General features: G+C 36.4%; 2 protein-coding genes across 2 annotated transcripts in view; both read right to left on the reverse strand.

Annotated features, from left to right (window-relative positions):
• LOC101636940 (ATP-binding cassette sub-family A member 3-like) overlaps positions 1 to 21,136 on the reverse strand; it is a 58,340-nt gene extending 37,204 nt beyond the window's left edge. The window contains exons 1-9 of the mRNA XM_004691722.1: positions 21,077 to 21,136; positions 20,536 to 20,788; positions 18,024 to 18,151; positions 13,997 to 14,138; positions 11,486 to 11,742; positions 10,951 to 11,061; positions 10,130 to 10,247; positions 8,177 to 8,350; positions 1,943 to 2,124 (exon numbers count right to left, since the gene is read on the reverse strand). Coding sequence (XP_004691779.1) covers positions 1,943 to 2,124; positions 8,177 to 8,350; positions 10,130 to 10,247; positions 10,951 to 11,061; positions 11,486 to 11,742; positions 13,997 to 14,138; positions 18,024 to 18,151; positions 20,536 to 20,788; positions 21,077 to 21,136 — 1,425 coding nt within the window. The remainder of the gene's footprint in view (positions 1 to 1,942; positions 2,125 to 8,176; positions 8,351 to 10,129; positions 10,248 to 10,950; positions 11,062 to 11,485; positions 11,743 to 13,996; positions 14,139 to 18,023; positions 18,152 to 20,535; positions 20,789 to 21,076) is intronic.
• A 3,051-nt stretch (positions 21,137 to 24,187) lies between these two features.
• Positions 24,188 to 25,688, reverse strand: part of LOC101637175 (ATP-binding cassette sub-family A member 3-like) — a 40,337-nt gene continuing 38,836 nt past the window's right edge. Inside the window, exons 29-30 of the mRNA XM_004691723.1 lie at positions 24,714 to 24,787; positions 24,188 to 24,328 (exon numbers count right to left, since the gene is read on the reverse strand). Coding sequence (XP_004691780.1) covers positions 24,188 to 24,328; positions 24,714 to 24,787 — 215 coding nt within the window. The remainder of the gene's footprint in view (positions 24,329 to 24,713; positions 24,788 to 25,688) is intronic.

The raw sequence follows: 25,688 nt of genomic DNA on the forward strand, positions 1-25,688 counted from the left end.
CTAATTACAGGAAGCCAGAGCTACCCTCATCCCAAAACCAGACAAAGATATCATGAGGAAACAGACCAGAAGATAAATAAACTTTATGGACAGAGATACAAAAATGTTCAACAACATACAAAATACATCTAATGTTACACAAAAAAGAATGAGACAGCATGTCAAGGGGGCCTCAGAAATGCCTTCTTGGTTCTACCTGTGAAAAATCAATCAGTGCAATACACTATACTTACATAACAAATGGGGGAAAACCACATCATCATTTTAACAGATGTAAATGAAACTTTCTCCAAATTGTTTATGATAAAAAGATAATACTGCTAGTAACAGGAGAGAATTTTCTCAGAATTTTATAAAAGGTGCTTATGAAAAATAAAACACAGCTAACATTTTATTCAATGGTGAGAAACTTTTAGAGAATGCTTTTTCTCTAAAATCAATAAAAAGACAAGGATGACCTATTTTCATCTCTGCTATTCTCCATTGTATTGGGAATTTTAGTAAGAACAATGGGACAAGAAAAAGAAGTAAAATTTCTTTCCAAATTGGAAAGGGAAAAGTAAAACTATATTTGAAGATGACATGATCTACATACAAAAAGTCAGAAAGTCTCTTTTTTCTCCCCCCACCACTAGAGCTAATAAAGCAATTCAGCAGGGATATAAGGTACAAGGTCAACATGCAAAAATCAGTTGTGCTTTAATGCACCAGCAATGAACAATCAGAAAATGAAAATTAATAATTCTATTTACAATAGCATTTGAAAGAGTAAAATACTTAGTAGTAAAGTTAGCAAAAGAGGTGAAAGACATACCTGAAAAATATGAAACCTTGTTGAAATAAAGAAGGCTTAATAGAGCATTCATAGATTTAAAAAGTTAATATTTAAAATATGGCAATATTATTTAAGATTGCAGCATTATAGAAATAACAGATACATGTACACAAATATTTATTGCAGCCCTATGCAAATAGCCAAAACATGTCCTCCTTTATGTCCAAATACAGATTAGTGGAGAAGGGAACTGCTTTATATACATAAATCAAAAAATAAACAAATTCTGCTTTATACTACAACATGGATAAACCTCAAAAACATTATGTTGATGAAAGAAGCCAGACACAGTACTCACATATGATTTACATATTTACATAAAACATCCCGAATAGGTAAATGCAAACAAAATAAAAGCTGGTTAGTGACTTGGGATAGGGGAAAATGGGATTTCTTAATGTGTATAAGGTTTTATTTTGGGATGATGAAAGCATTTTGGAACTTGATGCTTTCATGTACGTTACAAATATACTAACATTCATTTTAAAATGGTTACTTTTATATGAAGTGCATTTGCATTAGAATTTTAATTTGAAAACAGAAATGAGGCACTATAACGACCTGGAAATCCCTGGTTTGACTAACTGTGGGTAAGGTTGTAGTTTACTTTCAGGGATTCTATTTTGCAGCAAAATGTGTGATATAAATTTCCGGGCTTTAGAAGCAAAAACTTAAAAGTACTAGTGTTCAAGAGTAGGGACAAGCTGGAATTACTATTAAATGAGATCATTTAAGGCATTTTATCTTCTTTGTAGAGCATGGAGGACCCAGACGTCCTGCTTAAATAATTCTAGTCACTGAAAGGAAGCAAGTATTAAGACCATAAACATGAAAATATCTGCTTTTCTATTCACTAGCCTCATCACAACTTTTACAGACACCGTTAGGTTTCTTTCTGCTCCAACCTAATTCTCTATGAACCACTTGTATTGAAAAGTGTTGTATTATAATTTTTAGTAGGGTTATCAATGTCTTATCTGCACATATTTTATACTGATGAAATATAAAATATGTTGATGAAAATAGTTTTGAACTTGACCTTTTGATTTGATTACATTAGAAATACCCCAAAGGACCTCTTGCAATAACAGTAGTATTAAAACTCACCTTAAGAAAAAAGTACCATGGTTGGGGCATGCCAAACTGCCCTCGAAAGACAGTTTCTATAAACCAGGTCACAAGGCCATACAAGAAAGCATCAAGTAAAAGCATTCCCATCAAATAGCCAAAGACAAGGTTATCCTCAAGACTGGCTGGAGTCCAAAGATTTTCCCACTTAACACCAATTTCTGAAGTAAAAAAGGAGATATTTATCACAGATGACAACAGTATGATTCAAGGAGCAAGGGAAAAAAAGGTTGACGTTTTGCCACTGTGAATTACCTATATATTGATACCTTTCGTATTCAGGCCACACAAGAAAATGGTGGCGTATGTAACACATTGGTTTCCTCCCTCCTTCTCTCAAATTCTACAGAATTTGTATACTGACGAAATCAGTAACAAACAAAAATATCAAAAAGTCAAGAAAGCATCAAATCTGTTCAGTCTCACCCCTCCTTTCTCCCTCATGCCTAATTCCCACTGAAATAACCATCAGGCCACACAAATGTGGAAGCTCAATAGCACTAAAGATGGATGCTGACTATGAAAGAGAAGAATAAAGGAAGTTTTGTTAAGATATACTACTTATGGAAAGGGGGAAAGGAAGTCACCACAGAATATAAGTACTTGTGTAAAATTGTGTGAATATTTTCCTTGATTTGGCAGGATGTTTTTAAAATCTTTTGTGTGTAAAAAACTTTTTGATGTAATCCCAATTTTTTTTGCCATATGGGTTGTTTCCAAAAACACCTCTATCATTGATGCTGTGAAATGTATTGCCATTGTTTTTGTATTTTATTGTTATGGGTCATATATATATATGTCCAATTTTCTCAGCAGTATTTTGGGTTTAATTTTTGTGCATGGAGTTAGTGCATGTTCCAACTTTATTCTTTTACATACATATGTCCAATTTTCTCAGCACTATTTGATAAAGAGACTCTCCTTCCTCCTTTATCATCATTTAGATATTGGCCTACCTATGGATTTATTTTTGGCCTTTGATTTTGTTCCATTAGCCCATGCATCCATTTTTATTCCAATACCATGCTGCTTTGTTACTTTATAGCATAGTTAAAACTCTGAAACATGATGCTTACATTTTTTCCCCTTCCCTTCATGGAATGAAATTCTCCCCCTGCCCCCTCAGGATTGCTTCAGTTATTTGGAACCTTTTATAATCCCATATACATTCCATTATTTTTGGTTCTATTTCCTTGAATATTATCACTGAGATTTTAATGGTGATTACATTAAGTAACAGTCATTTTGCCTGTATTAATTCTCCCTACTTACAAAAACATGGATTGTCTTTCTATACTTTTATATCTTGTTCTATCACTCTCACTAAAGTTTGTAGTTTTCATTGTAAAAATCACCTTAGGCTGATTCCTTATATATTTCATTCTTTTTGAAACAATGGTGAGTGGGACCATTGTCTTAATTCTTTCTGTATGTAAAAATGTTATAGATAGTTGTATGTTGATACTGTAACATGACACTATATTAATTTGTCTATAGCAGGATTTGGGTGGAGTATTCTATATACAGCATTAGGTCATTTATAAATAATGTTAGTTTTCTTCTTTACCAGTTGGTATTTCTATTTCTTGTTGTGATTGTTCTAGTTTAAACTTCTAATATTAAACAAAAATGACAGAGTGAATTCTGTGTCTTTTTCTTGAAAGCTTTCAGCTTTTCACTATTATTGTATCTTGTGATATATGGACTTTATTGAGGTAGGCTCCTTCTGCTCCCATTTTGTTAAATGTCTGTTTCATAAATGGATGCTGAATCTTGCCAAGTACTTTCCTTTTTTGTCATTTACTGACATAAGGTTCTTATCATTCCGTTTGTTGACATAGCAAATTAAATGGTTGCTTTCCTTATATTAAACCAGCCTTGCATCTCCGGGATAAAACTCACTTGATTGTAATCTATAATCTAATATATTGTTGAGTTCAACAATATGTTCAAGATTTCACATCATAGCTGGTAAGGGAAATTAGTCTGTAGTTTGTTCTTATGCTGCCTTTGTCTGGTTTTGGTATAGGGTAATGTTATATTTTAATCAAGATGGGTACAAGTTCTTTAAAAGCTGTATGGTCGTAGGCTTTGCTTTTATGAAGATTAAAAAAATTAAATATATTTACTTAAATGTATATATGTTTTACATTGTTGTTCACTTTTGTATAAAGATTGATTTTTCCTCTTAGGTGTAAATCCGCATAAAATTCTACCACCAAGTCACCTGTAAGCTGTCACCATAGTCTATGAAGATTTTTGCTCTTTCAATTTTCATGACTGAGATTGGTTTATGAAACTCTTCTGTTTCTTCCTGGCTTAGTCTTAGAAAGCTATATGGTAATAGAAATTAGCCCATTTTTTTCAAGGTTATCAAATTGGATGATGTATAGCTATTCAGCAGTAGTTATTTATAATCTTTTGTGAGATCTCCTCTTTAATTTCTAATTTATTAAAATTTTATCATTTTTTCTTAGCCATGCTAGTGTTTATCAATTTTGTTAATTGTCCAGGTGGTTTTCCAATGAACCAACTCCTCAGCCTGCTGATTTTTTTTTTAAAGATTTATTTATTTATGCATACAGAGCTGGGGTACAGGCCAGAGGTGCAGGGGCAGTGAGAGGTTTCACCAGAGACAGAGTGGGGAGCAGGACAGGTAGATCAAGTACACTGCTGAGAGGAGCAGCGGGTGGGTCAGGGGAGGTCTGCCGCCATGTGGATCACCTCCAGGACGAGGATCGAACTCATGCTGAAGTGGGTTAGCTTCTCAGTGCTGTGCTTTAACCAGCTGCACCATCAGGGAGGGCCCCTGCTGAACTTTTTATATACTCTTGTTTTCTACTTCATTTCCTTCGACTTCTGTTTTTATTTCCTTCATGCTACTAGTTTTAGGATTTAGTTAGTCCTCTTTATCAAGTTGCTTTCGGAATAATATTTACTATTTTCTTGCCTTTTAATGTGGGCCTGTATTGCAACTGTCTTCCCTATTAAGATTGCTTTGCTGCAGTCCATAATAGGTAGTATCCTTGTTTTTATCAGTCACGGTCTTTTTTGACTTCTTTCATTCTTTCTTTAATGAATAACTATTAAGCAGCCTCTTGTTTAGTCTCTATGTATTTTTGTCTTTTGCTATTTTTTTCTAAGTTGACTTCTAGCTTTATGGAATTATGGTCAGGAAAAAGTATTCAGTACAGTTTCAGTATTCAGTTTTATTGACAGTGTTTTTAGTATCCTCTGTCTTTAGTATAAGCAATTTAATTATAGTGTTTCTGTTTGGTCCACTTTTGTTTGGAAATCTTTAGGCCTCTTGGATCAGGAGGTCTGTTTCATTTTGCAGAACTTTTAATGCCTTGCTGACCAAGGTTCTAACTATTATTTGTATGACCAGCTCTTGTCATCTGGGAGCCCCAGGTTCAAACTGACACTCATAACTTCATGCAGACTCTAATGATAGCCACCAAGACAGTTCATAAACTGCTGTCAGGCTCCCTATTTAAGGGGTATAAAGCATTTCACTTTCCACACCAGGATGCCTTGTTGCTATTCTACAGTAGCTACCTTTGCAGGTATACCTGCTATGGTGAATACCTACTATTCACTTGTCTGCTGCAAGCCTCTGAATGCTCATTCTGTAACTCTCCAGTGAACCACCCTCTGTCCTGTATACCAATTCTCCCTTCTCCAATATAGGCCTCAGTTGTAATGTCTTTGAGAAGGTGCGAGCCCTTCAGTCCAGAGTAACAGAAAGGCTTGGTATGTCAATCACCCCTCTCTTGGTCATACTATTCTGGTATTGCTTAAAACTTACTTAAATTATAGTTTTTCCTATCTCTTTTCAGTGTCTTCCCTCTTGATGCATACGACAGCAATCTGTTCACCATTCAGAAGTAACTGTTTTTATTTAGGTGTAATTTGTTTGTAAATATGTAGAGAAGGCAAGCCCAGTGTCTTCATTCTTCTTTCATCTTGCTAGACTCTGAAATAATTTAATAGTATAAAAGGTATATAAATTTGAAACACTCCTCAATTCATAGGATTGAATTAGTTAGCCTGTAACTTATCTAGTACTATATCCGGTATTATGTGCCCTGGAAAGTTAGCAGTGTGAATGTCATTTTGGAAAAGAAATCCATTCTAGAAAGTGAGAAAAGGAAGAATGTCACCCCTCCCCAAGTCAGAAAAAAATATGTTAGATACAGAGGACAGATACAGAGGACAGGTACATGGGTCTTAGTTTTTTATTTTAGGGAAACCCTGGAGAAATATTCAGATCGAATCACCCAAGACTGTATGCTGGTGGCATTTGTACAGGCAAAGGCCTATATATAAATGGACCTGACAAAGTGCTATTGGCTTTTCATATCTTAAAGGTCACATTTGTATCTTGTTTAACTTTCCAAGTGTAAGGAAGGATGAGATTCAGAAAGTGCCAGTGGATGATAGAGACCCGGATGAGGATTTTAAGGTAGGGTAAATAACCAGAAGTGTGTTTCCAGTAGATGAGGAACCAGCACATTATTCCAGACATAAACAGCTACCCTTCAGTTTGTATGGGTTCACACAGTATCTCAGGTTAGAGAGGAAAAATGATTCAGAATATATCACATAGGTCTGAGGTAATCATTTCCTTAACCATAGAAATCTCATAAATTTCCACCCCCATGCATATCATCTTGAAGAATACAGAAGGAAGGCAAGAGAAAGACTGACATACTCGAAAGAAACAGGATAAAATACTGGACTAGACTTGCACTTATTTTCTTCATCAACAGTGTAGAATTTGGAGGAAAATTAGATGTAGGAAATAAAGCCATTACATTTGCTTTTTACATGAAAATAGTATAATATATAATTAGAAATAATGTAGGAAAAAATGCATGCACTGTTGGTAGGAGAATAAATTGTTTTACTCTTTCTAAAGGTTATAGTAGTAATGAAAATAAGATATTAATACCTTATTAGATAATATTTTTATATCTAGGGTTTAAATACCGTGTCAGCAAATAAATGTATACTGTTGTGGGTAACAGCAAAAAATTTAAACCACTTAAATGTTCATTGATATATAAATAATTATAATATACCGTCACATGAAATGCCAGATAATTTTGTAAAAAAAAGAAGCACTACTCTGTGGAAAGTGGTCAAATATATATTTTTAATTAAATAAAGTTGTAGAACAGATGGTTTAATGTTAACTGGGGATGGACTGCAGAGAGATGGGAAACTTAATTTTTCCACAATTCTACATTTAGATGCCCCCTACAGGCACATGAAAAAACAATAAAATAATGTGCAGTATCACTTAGTATAAGGGAAAGGCACATAAAAATGAGATCACTTAGCCCTGTGAGAATGGACTATATTAACAATACTGGAAACAAAATATTGGTGAGAATGTGGAGAAAATGATTAACATTTTGGTGGGGATATAATTCGGGCAACCTCCATAGAAAACAATGTGGAGATCTCTTAAAAAAAAAAAAGAAAGAAAATCCTGTATGATCTAGCAGTACCACTTCTAGGTATTTACCCAAGGAATATGTAAGTACTAATATGAAAAAGATTTATGCATGACAATTTTCAAGGTAACATTCATTATTCACAACAGCTAAACTCTGGAACCAACCAGAATGCCCGTCTACAGGTGACTGGGTAAAAAATTTGTAGAATATATACTCAAGGGAATACAGGCTATTTTAAGAGATGATATAGGGGTTTTTGGGGCAAAGTGGATGGATTGTGAGGTGATTATGCTAAGCAAACTAATTTGCAAAGTTAGACAGTTATTAGATGGTTTCATTCACTTGAGAAATATAAATCACCAAAGAAAACAAACTGGCAAAGCACAACAAAAAATAATCTTTAGTCTTTATGCAAAATAGAGTGGTTACCAGGAGGACAGGGGAGGAGAAAGAAGGTGACTGGGAATTGGCACTTGGGTGTGGTGGATGGTGAGTGAAGTGTGTGCATGTATGAAGATGTAAGTTTGTAATTCCCAAATTATTCAGTTGTGTAAATGATTGATAAATAAAATTGGAAAAAAATTTTTACCATCTGACTCCCCCCCATAATTGCATATAAAAAATAAATGTGGGGGTATATAATTTTGATATCATTTTCTTACCTCACTCACTGTCTCACCCACACTGTCTCAACTCACCTTTCTCGGAATCAAATATCAAAGAGAACATTTGCAAGGCAAACACTTACCTTTTATTTCTAACTTGAGCCAAAGATTAATCCCCAGTGACAATGCAACATTTGAGCTGAGACAAAAAGCCACCTTCTTGGTAAGGGTTATGTGCCCATAGTTTTGTGTTAGAGAGTTAAATGGGTAAAAGCTGGCAAAATAAAGGATGCTTCCAGTAGAAACAGCCATGCGTGCTGGAAGTAAAGAAAATATAACGGCAATATGCAAAACAATAAATTATAAATTACCTTGTAGTACAATATAGCAATAGAATGCAAACTCTATGAGGGAAGGAAATTGTCTTTTTTGAGTGTGTATCACCAGGCTGCCATATGTCTCAATAAATGTACATTTGGTGAATGAAGTAACATACAGGAGACACTAACATATAGGATGTTTATCACTTGACAAGTACTTATCATCATATTTACAGGGTTGACTATACACGTCCTATGAAAAATTCTTTTTTTATTTTTAAAATTTACTTATTCACAATCACTAGACTTGAGAAATTAAAAATGCATAATATCACTATTAACAAAAATTGAATATACTTAATGCTTTCATAGAGTTTCAAGTTATAGGTAGAAAAAAATTCCTTGGATTTTTTAGCATATATACTCTAAGTCATGATACTGACAAAAAAGAATATTTAAATAAATACTCAAGAGTTAGATATTGTGAGAATTTTAAGCATGAGCTCCTATAAACTAGGAAAAGAATTTTAAGATTATTATCAAGATGATATAAAATTAAAATTGATGAAGTAAAAATATGCCCAAGTAATATTACAGTGACATGAGTAATCCATTTTTTTTCTTAAAAAAAATCACTTTAGGGCCCTCCCTGGTGGCGCAGCGGGTTAAAGCACAGCACTGAGAATCTAAAGCCGCTTCCACATGAGTTCGATTCCCGCCTGCCCCAGAGGTGACCACATGGTGTGGCAGACCCCTCCTGACCCACCCGCTGCTCCCCTCAGCAGTGTACTTCATCCATCTGCCTGTTCTGTTCCCCACTCTGTCTCTGGTGAAGCCTCTCACCGTCCCTGAGCCTCTGGCCTGTACCCCAGTTCTGTATGCACAAATAAATAAATCTTTAAAAAAAAATCACTTTATGGGGCATTACTGGCATATAAAAAGATGTATACATTTCTAAACCATAATCCTGCTAATATCACTCGAGTTATCTTCATTTTCTACATTTAGTTATCTACATGGTAATCTTACCCATAATCAAGTGCTTCCAACTCTCTTCAAAACATACAATCGATCAGTTTCACTACATGTCACTACTCAACCCAAACCAAGCATTAAATATTGCACGTGAATTTATAACAGATTCTAATACTTCTGCTTGGACCCTCTGTAGATACCTGACTGACCTTTAGCAACAAATACTGAAGAATTCTTTTGTCAACAGTAACAACTCCCCATGCTTGCCTTAACTCCCGCCCTCTGCCCTGACAGGAGACCTCAGTAGAGGAGACTAGCTAGTGTAGTAGACCAGCTAGTGCAGAAGACCAGCTAGTTTAGACCAGCGAGCTCAGAAAGGATAACTGAAAACACCTGACTGCAGCTGAGAGTTCAAAACTTGGTGACAGAAGGTAGATAAAAGAAATACACAGGCACCTTGGGCTACTTTATCCACATGGGAAATTTTCAGTCTGAAGACATATGCTAAGAAACTGAGCAGTACTCTTATTAACTACAGCTTTGTGGAGGTGAACATTGGCCCTGCCCAATGTGCTGGTTAGACGCTGCTTCAGGAGTAATGGTGCTTGTGGTCCATTCACACACACTGGATAGATGGAGTTCCAGTGTTCTTTGCCTCCATTTCATGTGCAGTTAATTCATCCTCTATATTGGAACATAAACCCCAACCAGATATAAAGGCGCTAGACGATGCTCCCATATATGATCCTATCTCGATCAGTTAAAACAGAAATGCTGTTCAAGGAGAAGACTTAGACTCACCTTTATTGAAGAATGTGCTAACCATAAAGGCAAAGAATATTGAAGAAATGGCATAACACATAAGAAAGACAAAGATGAAGCTACTGTCACTGTAGCGAAAGACGGGTTCACCAAAAATCTGTAATAAAAGATTTTATATCATGTAAGGTGCACAGTAAGTAGTGTCATACAAACACAAGGCAAGAGAGAGAAAACGATGGTCTCAATAGTACAGATCACACTGCTCTCAGTGAGAAGGAAAGTAAACCTCTTCTTACAGAAGGGTTTAGGTTCCATCCAGAGGTTTAGCAGGCTTGAGTCTCCACAGTGGAGATCATAAAAGATATATTTCATCTTCCTGGCAACTGAGACCAGTACGTCCACACTGTAATTGCCTTTTTCATGCCAAAGCGTATCTACAGCATGCTGCAATCCATGGAGCTGCCTGCAAGCAGCTATTAACACCACAAAGCCATTGGTTCATAGTGTGACAAACTAAGTGTTATTTTTAGTTTAGTGTTTTTTTTAGCTGAGATTTAAAAAATGAAAGCAGTGTCAAATACAGATCAAGCATTTCTAATGAAAATGTAGTTCATGGACTGAGATCTATTCAAAATATAAAACACGTTGGGAGTTTGACAAGAGTACAAAAAAGAATGTGAAATGTCTCAGTTTTTACACTGGTTGCACGCTGAAATACCATTTTGTTTATAAAGGGTTAATTAAGGCAATTCCAATCTTCCTGTACTTTTTAAAATTTCTAGTTGCTACTAAAATTTAGTATTACATATGGGGCTTGTTGTATTTCTATTGATAATACAAAGTTAGATACTTGCCTTGGCAAAGAAAAGCACACATATCAAAGAGATGATAATGATATAAAAAAAGAAAAATGTGAGGAAGTGGGCCGCCCAGATCATCCAATTTCTCAGTCCAATTGTGAGCTGGTACTCCTGGAAGAAATGCAAAAGAAGCAAAAAATTTTTTTGGGTGCCCTTGCTGATGTTGAAACTCTCACATGTTATCTAGAAGAGGGGGTAATGAGGTAAATAGGCTTAAAGTGTAAGGGTTTGTGCTAATACAGCTAGCATTTTAGTTGTATTTGTGATTCACTTTTACTCTGGGCACTAGAGACTTCACATTCCTATAGTGACCTTCTTCCATCTCTCCCCCTGCTTTTGGGTTTTCCCTTTCTGATGCTCCCAGAACAGACTACCTCTGACATTCTCCTGGCTTAGAAAACTGTTTGGTGACATCATATTTGTTCTTCTTGTTCTAGCTACCCAACAACGCTTGGTATGTCAAAATAATCCAACTTTCAGTTAAAGAGGTCCAAAGGCTTAAACATTACAGAAATGTTACCAGAATTTGGGTTACCTTCAATCTTTTTTCCCTTTCTGACACAATGGATCGCACGATGGAAAGTACAGTTGGTGAGAACATGAGAATAAACATCAAAGGGAGGAAAGATTTCACGGCCCACACTAATACATCCTGAGAATAAGATGGGTATGGAAATCGCTGTATGAAGACACTGATTCTACTGAACAGATCTCTAGCATTCTTCTGATGATACAGCATGATGGCCTTATCTAAGGCATGCTGTAAAGCCAGGAACCCTTCTCTGATGTATCCTGTGTGAAGAAAACCAATGTTGTCAAGTAAAGCAGACTAACGAACAGTTCAGGTACATACAGAATAAGGCAACTGAAGTAATTCACAGCTTCTCACCTAGAGAATCTACGTTACGTTTACTACTGTATTTTTTTTAAAGATTTATTTATTTATGCATACAGAACTGGGGTACAGGCCAGAGGTGCAGGGGTGGTGAGAGGCTTCACCAGAGACAGAGTGGGGAGCAGAACAGGCAGATCGATGGAGTACACTGCTGAGGGGAGCAGCGGGCGGATCAGGAGAGGTCTGCCGCCCCATGTGGTCACCTCTGGGGCAGGCAGGGATGGAACTCATGAAGAAGTGGCTTTAGCTTCTCAGGGCTGTGCTTTAACCCGCTGCGCCACCAGGGAGGGCCTTACTACTGTATTTTAAAAGAGCTCTTGGAAACTTGTCCTTATTATTATTTTTTAAAATAAAATAATAAGGGGTACAAACCAGAGGTGCGGGGGTGGTGAGAGGATTTAGCAGAGACAGAGTGGGGAGCAGCACAGGCGACTGACAAAGTACACAGCTGAGAGGAGCAGCTGGGTCAGGAGAGGTCTGCCTCGCTATGTGGGTAGCAGCTGCGACTCGCTTGCAGTGCTGCGTCCTTACTGTTGCGCCACAAGAGGGCCCTTGTCCTTATTTGTTACCTTCCTGTTACTGAGTTCATCTGCTAAAGCCTTGGTCAGCCAATCCTATGCTTTCCCGCATCCATGATTAACCCCATAAAACCAGACTTCTGCCACTTTTAGCCTGACAGTGAGGCTCAGGGCAACAGTCACCCCTTCTCTGTTATAAGATACACAATAAATGTTCCTTGTTTGAATCCTTAATTGGGTCACTCTTTATATTTCATCATTATCACCAAAGCTGGACAAGGTCGAACAATACCAAGGCCAGCTGAACATAATTACTCTGGGAACCTATGAGTTTTTATATAACAGTAAGGAATACTGCTTCAGCTGAATCTGATTTACATTTCCCCTAAATAAAATGTTTAACAAAAGTAGAGGTTTCCTATATGTGATTTACATTTACAAAAGGATGCAGCTGAATTATATATGGGAGCGACAAAGGCTGGGAAATGCAAAACACAAACAGAAATATTTCAGAGAAATGCAGAATGGCTCCCAAGGAAAACTGCCTCAGTGAAACCAAGGTAACTAGACAAAACCAGAGTAAAAAGGAAGCTTGGGGCTTAATTTGTTTTTCTTTTACTAATTGTTCAAAGCTGGGTTTGAATAAGGGAATTTCAGGTTTTAATAAAGGAGCATTTAAAACTATAAAATTATTTCTGAACATTGCTTTATCTGTAGCACCCCAAAGTTCATTCTTATATGTCAACATGCCATGTTTTCATTGTTCAACTGAAATATTTCAATTGACTAATGGATTATTCAGAAGTGTGCTGTTTGATGTCCAAATATTTACAGTATTTCTAGTTATCTTATTGATCTCTAATTATACAGTCTTTGGAGAGAAACAGTCTTTATAATTTCAGTGAGATTTGTCTTACAACAATCCAGTATAAGAGTAATCCTGGTGAAGAAGTCATAAACAATTAACAAAATGTGTATTCTACCCTGTTAAAATACTCAATTCTACAAATGTCAATCAGTTCAGGAAAACTGAAGAGTTTATTCATATTACCTACATCTTTATAATTGTTTAGATCTTCTACCATTTTCCAAAAGAATATTAATATTGCTACTTATGATTGTGAAATTGTCCAATTCTTCCTTTAATTCTGTTAAGTTTTCTTTATATATTCTGAAGCACTGCTGCTAAATAACTGCTCTTTTCCTATCGAAATCATCCTTTTTCTTGAAATGTACTTTATCTGACATGTAAATATCACCTCCGGCCACCTTATAAGTTGTCTTTAATAAAAAAAGACTCTTATAATAATTTTCTTACATATTTTTTTCCATCCCTCTCCTCTCATTCTTCAATGACTCTCATTATAACAACATAGAGCTTTTAGTATATCCCTATATTTATTTGAAATTCCATTTTAAACTTTTTTTGGGGGGGCATTTCACACTGAATACATTTTATTTTTTCTAAGTTCATTTACTCTTTCTTCTGTCATGTTCACTTGGCTATTAAATCTTTCCTGTATTTTCCAATTTTAGACTTTGAGTTTTATGCCTTTTCATCATTTCTATTTTTCTGCTGAAATTTCCTCTCATGTTTATATAGAAAGATATGTGTGTTTAAGGATCTACTCACCAGGACTTCCTCCATCATTATAATCTGGGTTCCTGGGTCCTAAAGAAGAATGAATAGGAAAGAGTAAGGATGTTTTCCAGCCTATGTTGTCTGGCCAGGAAAGAGTCCTTTGCATCCTAAGAAAACGCAGATGATATTTTACCTAGAAGTAGCAATAGAAAACAAACTATGTTTAAAAATCAAAACTGAAAAGCAAATATTAGGAATAAAGGAAATTTGAGTCTAGATGAGGCCATGTCTTTTAAATAATGAGACTCTGCTGATGTCAAAATGATTCTCTAAGCACAACATGTTCCATTCCATCTACATTTGAAGTTCTCTCAAAATGTAGCCAATTCATAATAACTGGATGGCCCATGAATACATGAAAAGTTTCAATGTCAGACAACGAAATAAACTGGGAATTACATCAGCATCACGATGACCTAAAACATTTCTTCTATTTCTCCTTGTCAATCCAAAACTAACAGATCAATAATAAACAAGGCTTCATCTGCTCATTGCCTCAGGATGCTGGTGAGAACCATACATATGCATGATGAAAAGGTGGGTGTTGAGACACACACAGAGGTGGCAGTCTGGCATACAGATGGTGGGAATACCAACCTAACCAAAGGTTCAGGAGACTGGAGAATAGAAATGATGAATGGACCCATACCCTTGGCCCAGAGGACTCTTAAGGTGGCAGAGCCAGAGGTACTTCATGCTAACCAGCACCCCATTAAGGAGGACACCTGGGAAAGCACTTGAGGACAACTTCCCACAGCAGCTGCCCCAATAGATCTGTACAGGCACCTTGACGTGTACCCTGTTCTATTTCCATGGCATCTTGATATTGCTGAATTTCTCACATGCTGAATCTTTGTTAATTTCTTATTTATAGCTTCAATCTCTTCCTTCTGCTAATTAATTTTATTCATTTTCTCTTTGAATTTTCTGGTTTTTCTTGTATTTCTGGGTTTCTTTATGGTGGTTGTTTTGAATTCTCTATTGGCTAGGTCACTGTCTACCATGTCTTTAAGTATGGATTCTGGAGAGTTGCCATTTTCTCCCTATGGAGTCATATTACCTTGAAGTGTCTGTGTATTTCACTGTCTGTGTATTTGGTATCTCTATCATCTTTTAAAAATTGTACTTTTTGAGTTAAAAAAAAATTGCTTTTGGAACAAGTTACAAAACCAAGATAATTGCTTTCTCATCAAATAATTGATGATGTCATGTCCTGTACCTGCACTATACGATTATTTAAAGTATTTTGGAGATAAAGAAATTGTTATATTAGAGATTCTATTAGCTCATTAACCATTGTATAAAATTAAATGCCTGGAAGATTCGAAAAAAAAAAATTGTACTTTTTGTTTGATCAGCAAGGTAGTAATTAGTGTTTACATTTTCTTTTTCAGTAGGTGGTACTATGGCTTCAATTTCTGGTTTTGATAGCTACTGTAGGTACCAGAGACAACTTGAGGATGGTGGGCAAGATGCTGTTTAGTCAGCGGGGATGGAGAGAAGCACAGGGGGGAAAGATGCTCTTGTAGATGAGCTGTGAGAGATCTGGCAGCATGTGCATGGCCACAGTGAAATCCCACCTCTTTGGGACCCCCGATCTGTGTAAACAGAAGACATATTCTTCTTAAGTTCACATGGAACATTCTCAAATCCAGACTGTATATTAGGATACAAGTCTTAATAAATTTAGGAAACCTAAAATCATATCAAACATCTTTTTCTGGGTCATAATGTTATGAAAGTAAAAATCAAAACCACAAATAGTGGAGATCAAACAACATGCTATTTAACAATTACTGGGTCAACGAAGAACTCTATGGCGACATAAAGATATCTGGAGACAAATGCAAATGAAGTTACGTGTTACCAGAAATTGTGGCATGTAGCAAAAGCAGTGCAGAGGCAAGTTTATAGCAATACCTTCCTACTACAGAAATAAACCCTCCACACAAATCTAATGTCACATTAAAATAACTAAAGAATAAACAAAGTTAAGTTAGTAGAGAAAAAAATAGAAATTAAGAGCCAAAATAAATGAAATAGGTAAAAAGATCACCCAAAAGATGAATGAATCAAATGAAAATTCAAATAAATAAAGCCAGAAAAAAAAAAAAGAAATTACAACAGACTTCAAGGAGGAAAAAAAAGTATTATCTGATAAACATAGATGCAAAAATTCTAGAAAACTGAATTTAGCAACACATGAAAATAATTCTAAACCATGATTAAGTGGCGTTTATTCCAAGGATGAAAAAAAAATGGTTCAGTATGTATCTGCTTCAATGTCTGAAAATGTACTTGTTAACACAGAAATAAAACCTCTCGTCAAAAGATATGTGCACCTGGAGAAGATACCCACTCATATAGTGCAATAGTCCTAAGTAAAACTCAGATCAAACTGATGGAGTTCTAATTTCAGGTTATCACTGACTACTTTTTTGATCTCGCAAAAGTTAATTCATCTCTGGCATACTCACTGCTTTCAATCACAAAGTAGGTATAACTGTTCTAATCTTGTCAGTCTAATTTTGTTTTTCATAAAATAAAAGTTATAAAGTACTTGTCTAGGGGAGCTACTTTCTCACTGCAAGTGTTCAGGAAGTGGTGCTTTTGACAAAGATCATATGACTATCTCAATAAACACAGAAAAACATTTGGCAATATTCAATGTCCATTTATGACAAGCACTCAACAAAATACGTACAGAAGGAATTTACTGCAACATATAGAAAGGCCGTATGTGAGAAACCCACAATAAACATCCTACTGAGTGATGAAAATCCACAAACATTCCCCTAATACCATGGGCAAGGAAAGAGTGCCCATTCTCACCTCAATTATTTAATGTAATAGTGGAAGTCCTAATAACAGCCATTAAGCAAGTACAATAAATAAAAGGTAGTTGGAAGGAAGAATAAAAACTACCACTACTTTTTCATATGACAAAACTCTAGTACACTATTAAAAATAGTAAATACAGTAAAAAGACAGGCTATACATTATCCAAAAATCTTTTATGCTTGAATATGTAACAATAAGCTAGCAAAGAGAAATTAGCAAAAACTGTATTTATAACTGCATAAAAATACTAGGAATAAATTTAACTAAGAAGGTTAAGACCAATACATTAAAATCTATAGGGCATTTTGAAAGAAAAGAAAAAGACAAAGAAATGAAAAAATATTCCATGCTCATATATTGGAAGAATTACCATCATTATAACATGATAATATACACAGAAAATACCTAAGACTATAACAAAAGCTTATTAGATATAATAAACAACCTCAGAAAAGTAGTAGACTACAAAATTAATATACAAAAATCTGTTAGGTGTCTCTATACAAATAATGAAATAGCATACCAAGAAATCCAGGAAAGCAATTCTATTTACAGCCAATATAAAAAAGAATTAAATATCAAGAATAAATTTACTAAATAAGTGAAGATGTATACATGATATCGATATTTATGAAATATTGCTGTACAAAATCCCAGAAGACACAAAGAAGTGGAAAGATCTTTCATGTTCATGGCTTAGAAGAATTAACATAGTTAAAATAGCTACAACACTTACAGTAATATTCAGATTCAATACAATCCCTGTAAAAATTCCAATAGTAGTCTTCACAGAAACAGAACAAAAAATTATGAAACCTGCTTGGCAGTACAAAAGACTACAAATAACAAAAATACTTCAGAGAACCAAAAAACATAAGTGGAGGTACTCTTACCAACTTCAAACTATACTACGAAGCTGCAGTAATTGTAGGCAAAGTTTCTCATGAATCTAGGACTGTGTATATGGAAGGTATATTTTTTCCCTATCAGCATCATGTAGTGGTTTAAATGACAGGCATTAATGTTATTTAGATCTGCGTTTAAATTCTTGCTCTATTGTATACAAGTAGTTATTTTAGGAAAAGGTAGCTCTTTCATTTATAAAATAGGGTTAATGATGTCAAACTAGAAGTATAACCACTATTAATTTAGAAAACTCTAAATAAAATTTCCTCACCTGAAGTGGCAGGGTATCATTTATGTGGTGAAAGGCAGTGTCAAAAACAACAACAGCCAGCACTTTAAGTGTTTTATTGTCATATTCAATGTATCTCTCAAGTTCAGTTTCTGAAGAAAATCCATTAACTGTAGAAAGGCAAAATTGTTCACTTAAATAAAAGTATCTTATAATCCTTCTTAAGAGGGGAGACACTATTTTACATGAACAAAAGCTTATCCAAATATTAAACAGTTAAAAACTTTGTTTCTCAAATATTGGTATTACAACTACGTAGTGGGCATTTAAGATTCAAAACAATTTTATAAATTTCACTATAATTTAAAATAATAACCATAAGCCATATATAAAATAAATCATTGGTCACCAGGGAATTGCAAATCAAAATTACAATGAGGTAATACTACACTGAGATATACCCACTGAAAAGGCTACGATAAAAAGACAAGTGTTAAGAAGTTCTGGTAAAGATGTGCAAAAGTTGGAACCTTCATACAGGATTGAAGAGGATGCTAAATAGTCTAATAGTCTGGCTGTCTCTCAGAAAGCTACACACAGAGTTAGTCTATGACCTATTAATTCCATTCCTGGTATATATCCACAAAAAATAAAAACATAGCTACATAAAACTTGTAGATGAATATTCACAGCATATCATTTATAATAGTCAAAATGTGGTAATACCCACATGTCCATGAACTGATGAAAGATAAATCAACTCAATGCAGCATACCCATACAATGGCATATTTAACAATAAAAGCTATGAAGTACTGATACATGGATGAACCTTGAAAATAGTATGCTTAGTCAAAAGCCAGTCACAAAGATTACATGTTGCATTTGCATAAAACTTGTAAGTTACATAAAATAAGCAAATCTGTGATGATAGAAAATAGTGTTTCCTTAATTCTGGTGGAGGCAGAAGTTGTGGGGTGATGGCTAAAGGTTTGTGATGATAATGCTGTAAAATTGTGATAATGATTGCAAAACAGTAATATGTTAAAAACTACTGAAATGGTTAAATGCGTGAATACAGGCATGTCCATTATATTTCATAAAGCTATTTTAAAAGAAACAAGACAAATCAGGAGGTGGAGATTATGTCAAACTGTACTGGAAAAAAAAAAACACCTCAATTGATAGCTCAATAGTTGCATTGGGTAATAGAGGAAGAAATCAGTGAAGAGCAATCATTATAAATGTCCTAGTCTGAACAAAAGAAGAAAACAAAATTGGAGAAAAGTTGCAAAGATCCTCAATGACCCATAGGACAATACAAAATTATAGTATTTGGGACATCACAGTCCTAGGAGAACAGAAAGAAAGTCATGTTGAAAAATAACTGAGAAATAACTATTGAAAATCCCCCAAATTTGGTGAGAGATAGAAACTTACAGATACAAAAGGCTCTTTGAACTCCCAAATAAAATAAAACTACACTTAACACATCATGATCAAATGTCTGACAAAGACAGAAAAAAATATGGAAAGCACCAGAGAGGAATGACACAGTACCTATAGGGAAATAAGAATCAAACGACTGCATTGTTCTTTTCAGAAACCAAAGGAGTCAGAAAGTGGCAAATATTTTTTAAATGCTGAAAGAATAGATGTCAACCTAGAACTAGATAACCAATGAAAATATCCTCCAGAAATGAAGGCCAGTAGTGATATCAGATGAAGGAAAACAAATAAAATGCATTATTAGTAGATGTGCTCTAAATATTATTAAATGAAGGTCTTCAGAAAGAAGGAAATCAACATCAGAAGAAAACTTGCAACTTTGAGAGTGAAAAGGGGAGCAAGAGTTACAGAAAATATATGTGTAAATAGTTTTTTTAAGTTCTTTAAAATATGAGCGAATTTTCTGGTAAAGTTTTCTACTTTGGTAAAAATAAAAACTATTGCATTAAATATATATATACACTGGTGAACACCTGCCATTAGAATAAAGTGATAAAATGTTAGCTGTAAGTAGGTTGTGAATAATTAAATATGCACTTTTTAATTCTATAAACTATCAGGAACAATGTATAGCAGAAATACAATTTATCTATTTTTGAATTTCATGGACTTTGCATTTGTGTGATATCTAAGAATTCTTCATCTAAGTTACAAAGATTTTCTTCTAAATGTTTTATCATTTTACTTTTAGATTTGCAATCCACTTTGATATAGATCTTGCCTAAGATGTAAGGTTTCACTGTCTTAGCTATTGATATTCAATTGTTCAGCTTCAGTTGAAAAGATTATTCTTGCACTGAATTCTTCTGCACCATTGTAAAATAATTATCTTGTCATATTCGTGTAGATCTAGCTTTAGATTCTCTATTCTATTTCATGGTCTGTGTGTGTATACTCCTCGACCAATACTGTACTGTCAATATAACTATGTTTTCATTTTTAGTTAAGATCACAGAGTGTGATTCTTTCAACTTTATTCTTTTTTTCTATTCGGCCTTAGCTCCATCAAAAAACAATAAAATTTACAGAAAATCTTTATTTCCAACCTTTTATACTGATGTTTAGATTCCTCTTCACATTCTCAGTGATCTCTTTTACCACATTACTATTAGAAGGCACATAAAGCAATTCCCAGTCTTCAGAATTTTGGAGAGAAAAAGGCAGAGAACTGATGGATTGAGGAATAAAATTGTAAGCTCGAGTATCATGTATCTTAGTATTTACACGGAATAGCAAAATCATCATTGGAAAGGTCAATGCTGTTAAGACTTCCAATAATAAATTAATGAACCGCCTCCTCTACAGGAATAAAAAGATGGTGTTAGTTGACTTGAGACATTTAAAGCAAATGGATATTCTAATATTAAGCTTCTGCCAGTTTCACTTGGGAACAGCCAGAGTTTTCTGAATTGTTTCATACCACTCTGCCTTCCCTCTCATTTTTTGTATGGCTCACACTATAAATTATTAGCTCAGTTTTACAGATTTGTGAAAGCCACCCACAGCTTCGGAAGTGATTTTCAAAAGCACACACACAAACTGAATTACAACAAATGGGCATTGTGGACATTTTCCAGGGTTACCTACCTTGAGGGTAAAATTTTTCCAGAGGAGCACTGCAAACTGTTTGAGTATCAACAGATACATTCTTCTACAAAGAGTGTTCAACTCTAGGGATGGAAGAAAGGCTGTTTAATGTTCAGTTACTAGCAAATGGTAGTGTTAATTTTTCTCTTTAATTAGGGAATAAGTAATACAAATAAGCATTGCTGTTGAATACAACCAGAAGACTGAAATTCGTAGAGCTAGGCACAGCTTTTGGGGGAATCTTTCCCCTTTGGGCATTTCTAATTTCTGAAGAGCTGGCTAAGGAGACCTGTTGAGCCGCACCTCATGGTGGAGTGACAAAGTTAAATTCCCAAGCCTTGGCTGGGGCTCTACTAGCAAACTTTCATCACTGGTAGCTGTCAAGAGTTAGAGTAAACCAGAAGTAGATCAGTCACTGCAGTGACTACAAAAGACCTCCCAACTGTCTCAGCCTCTGGGTTGGGCTGAGGTGTCAAGTAGAAGCAAACAAAGAGACAAACAAAAATGCCGATTAGGCGGAATTAAAAATACCCTAAATTATTTCCCAAAACAATTTTCCATATATAACCTGGAACATAATAGAAAAAAGAAAAATAAACACAGAAAACAATGCAACGACAAAGACAAAGGGTCCGTATGTAAAAGTTAGCAGCCTAGAGTCGTTTAATAACAATAATTGCTATGTTCAGAGATAAAAAAAAGACTGAGAATTTGAGAAGAGAAATGGAAATTATGACACTGGCAAGACAAAGGTGGAAAAAAGGCCAACGGCAATTCCAAAGCAAAAAACTGTTGTAACTGAATTGTATCTTACATATAGCAGACGTAGGTAACTGAAGTAAAATTAGAAATCCAGAAAATTTAGAAGAAAATAGTCAAAATGAGACATGGAGAGAAAAAGTGTAGAAAAATAAATAAAAGAGTAAAGGGATACGTATAGTTAAAATATTTAATGAAAATACAGGGGGTATAGAGAGAATAAACAGAGGGAACAGGAGAAAATATCTGAAAATTTCCAAAACTGATGACATACATATAATCACAGACACAAGATGCACACGAACCCTAAGCAGGATACATGAAAAATTTCCACTTAAGTAAATACTAGTGAAAGTGCTTAAAATCCCATCTCCAGCCAAGTGAATCTTTTTTTTTTTTTTTTTTGCAAAAGCTACTGGCTCGTCTTTTGGCGTCTGCCATCAGGTGGTGGGCCCAACTTGGCCCCCAACACACTTCATCTTAAAACGGTGTCCATTCCCCTTCAGTCTTCGCTTTAAAAGAGAGACAGGATCACAAAGAACCAGGGGACGGGGCAGTTCTCGAGTTTGCCCCTTCCCAGGGAGAACTACAGGTGGGGGACAACCCAGCAGGACGAAAAGCCAGACATAAGTTACAGTTTCTGCTCTTTGTTGTCTGCTGGCTGATTCCTTGAGCTCTTAAGATGGCCGCGCTTCCCGCTTGAAAATCCTACAAGTGCGCGCGCGCGCGCAAAGGCCCCGGGAGGTAGGAAGGCGGATGATCACTGCCGGCGTGTTGGGGTGGGTGTCTAGGGGGACCCGCGTCTCCTAAATATCTGCATAAGCGCTACACGCAGATAAATGTCACTTCATTTATAGACAGGTCGTGTTTTGATTGGGAGGGGAGGAGCGAGGACTGGGGAAGGTGTCTGTGGCGGTTTTGGGGGGGGATACGAACTTCAGGTCCTGCGCTCCAAGCCCACACGGTAGGTCTTCCAGGGCGCCCCGGAGAGAGCGAGGCCAGGGGGTCCCACACTCACCGCTCAGGTCTCAACCACTTACGACTTCCCGCAGGAGAGCCACGCTCCACCAGGCGCCGCCCCCCCTCCCAACGCTCCCCCCAACCGCCCCTGCGGGTGGGTTTGCAGTCCAGGCCTCGCGCGGTCCCCACTGGCGCTGCCCCTCTCAAGGATCCCTGGCGGGCGAGAGGCCGGGGCTCGCTGCTGTCCCGCGCATGCGCCATCCCGCGCGCCTGAGTCAGCCTCATGGGCTGCCACGTGCTGCCTCCCTGCAGACTGCTGGACGCCCTCCCACGTGCTCCTTGAGTCCCGCTGCTGGAACCCCAGACTTCGAAAGCCCTACCTGACTGTCCTTTCCTTTCCTCCCCAGGCTCATCTCCTCGGACACTACTGGGTGACCCCACAAATCTTCACAACCTTCTGAGATCTCCTTCTGTCTGCCACGGTAATCCTCAGTGTGGTAGGAAGTTTAAGGAGATCCAGAAAGTTCTATGACTGTTAAAAAGCAATGGAACGAAGAACAGTTCCTGGATATCACTTTACTACTCCCAATACCCTGCTGAACAACCATCCCCAGAAGAGCAACTTTCTATCGTGCGATTCCACAGTATCATTCTACTTTGCTCCTGTCTGTGTATTTGGAGAGGTGTTAGATTTCTCATGATGCTTAAAGGGGACTCCATCGGTCCAAACAAACATGAGTGGAGCTCCCTGTCGTCCCCTTTCTACTCCATTTCTCCATCTTCCTTCTTTACCAAAGATGGAGCAAGAATAGGTAAGAAAACACACTATTGTAAAATCATTTTTTGCTTGATGTTTTTAGGCCCTAAATGTTCTTGGTACAAGGATTCTCATACAAGTCTAGAATATTGGTATAGTTTTAGAAATAACCCAACTTACCCCTTAACGTCAATCTAAAGTGACTTTAGATTGTTTTGTGTATGAAATTGGTGTGTGTGTGTGTCTGTCTTTAGCAATAGGAAACATGATTTGCTCCAGGCTTACTGCTTCTCTAATCCATAACTTAGCTGAAAACATGTATCGCTGCTTTTCAAGCTGTTCCAACTGACAGCACCATCATTTCAAACTTTCAGAATACTCATAGATCCTTTTCCTCACCATGATTAATGCTGCTCTTTTGTATACGTATATATAGGAGAGAAAAAAGGAATTTCTCCCACTCCTCAAATTTGTACACTCTGGATACACAGGTCACTCAAGGAAATCTACAAAGAAGGGAAATGTTTCTTTTGGAGAAACTCTTTATTGCAAAAATATATTTACACCAAGATATATACACACCCAGGAATGCCCCTGTATGTCTCTCCAGGAGCAGGAGAGACTAGCTGAAGGAACTAAACCTTGTGCTTTTTCTTATCATCACCTGAGACCTCTGGGGTTGCAAAAGTCAGGAAAACTTGTTCCAGTGTTACCTGACTGATGGAATAGTCTTCTAAACTGTATTGCTCTTTAGCGTCCTCCAAAATACCAAACACCTTTAAAAACAAAAAATGTACAGTTACCACTGCGGTTGTCCCCCCCAACCCCTTCCCCCCACCCCCACAAATCTCTCCTGCCTTCCTCCAACTCCTGCCAAGTTATTGTTGGCTGGGGCACAAAGCAAGGACAGGGAGATGGGATCAGCCACTACAGGTAATGGAGTGGAGGCTGGTCTCTGTTCTCATCTCTGCAGGGACATGCACTAATCGTGGGATTAGGGAGTAAACATCAGAACAATTAAGTTTTAGGGGAACCTTGGGAGGTAACCTAAGTCTGCTCCTTCAGTGCCAGATCCCATTACATATACCTAAATATCAGGCATTTTCCCCATCATTAGCGCTTTCTTAACATTTGTTACAAGGGCCTGATTTCTACAGTCACCTTTCCCCAGCTATTGTCCTTGCTGGGAATGTAGTAGGTAAGGATCCTTTGATTCTCCTTCTGTAATACACTGCCTAAGAAAGGAAGGAGGGGACAGGTGAACAATCTCTCAGGTTTTAACTTACATGTGCTACTTCTACTTACTATTGGGCTGTAGGTCCCAGAAAAGTCATGATATATTTTTTCTTTGAAAAGAATAATAATGATGGCAATGGGTGATTCGGTGATGGGAAACCCAAGGGGATTGCAACTGAGATGGGAAAATGCACAAAAAATATGTAAAAAATAAACTACTATAAAATAAAAAAATGAAAGAAGTTAATTATACTTGGCTTTATAGCAACTTTGGATTTCAGCTCTGCCTGTTAGTTTCTACATTACTTTTGTAAATACCTTGCATTTCTGGACCTTAATGTCATTATATGAAAAATCAAGGTGATAATAGTATCTGGCTCACAATGGCATATAAGAGATCAATTGTAAGTTGGACTAATATTTATTCTGTCATTCTTTTATGACAGCCCAGTGTGAACAACTGAAATGTGAATAGGTGTGGTTAACACAAAAGGCGACATTATTGAATAGCCCATTCTCTTTGGTACACATGACATGGTGAATTTCTTCTGCAGGTTTACTCTGAGTACATGGAGCTCACTCTGAGATTACAGTGAGCAGCCTTTCAGGCACAAAAAATTGAGTTCCCCAGCTCAAGGTTAAAAACCCGAGTCTTCTACAATTCTGTTATTACTTGAAGACTTTGTTCCTGAACATAGCGCTGAGGACATGCACCTGCAGCATTTCACCCTGGTTGTGAATGCAGCTGTAGGTACTCTTTTCATGATTACACCCCACTGGGAAGAAGAAATCGAACATTCAGACCACTGAAGTCAAGTCACGTGCTCTTGTTTCTCTGACAGGCGTGTAAGAATCCACTGGTGGATTGAGGGTGACAAAGGTGGTAATCATTTCTAATTA

Source organism: Condylura cristata, unplaced genomic scaffold, assembly GCF_000260355.1.
Source record: "Condylura cristata isolate star-nosed mole 26May11 unplaced genomic scaffold, ConCri1.0 scaffold00032, whole genome shotgun sequence".
NCBI lineage: Eukaryota > Metazoa > Chordata > Mammalia > Eulipotyphla > Talpidae > Condylura > Condylura cristata.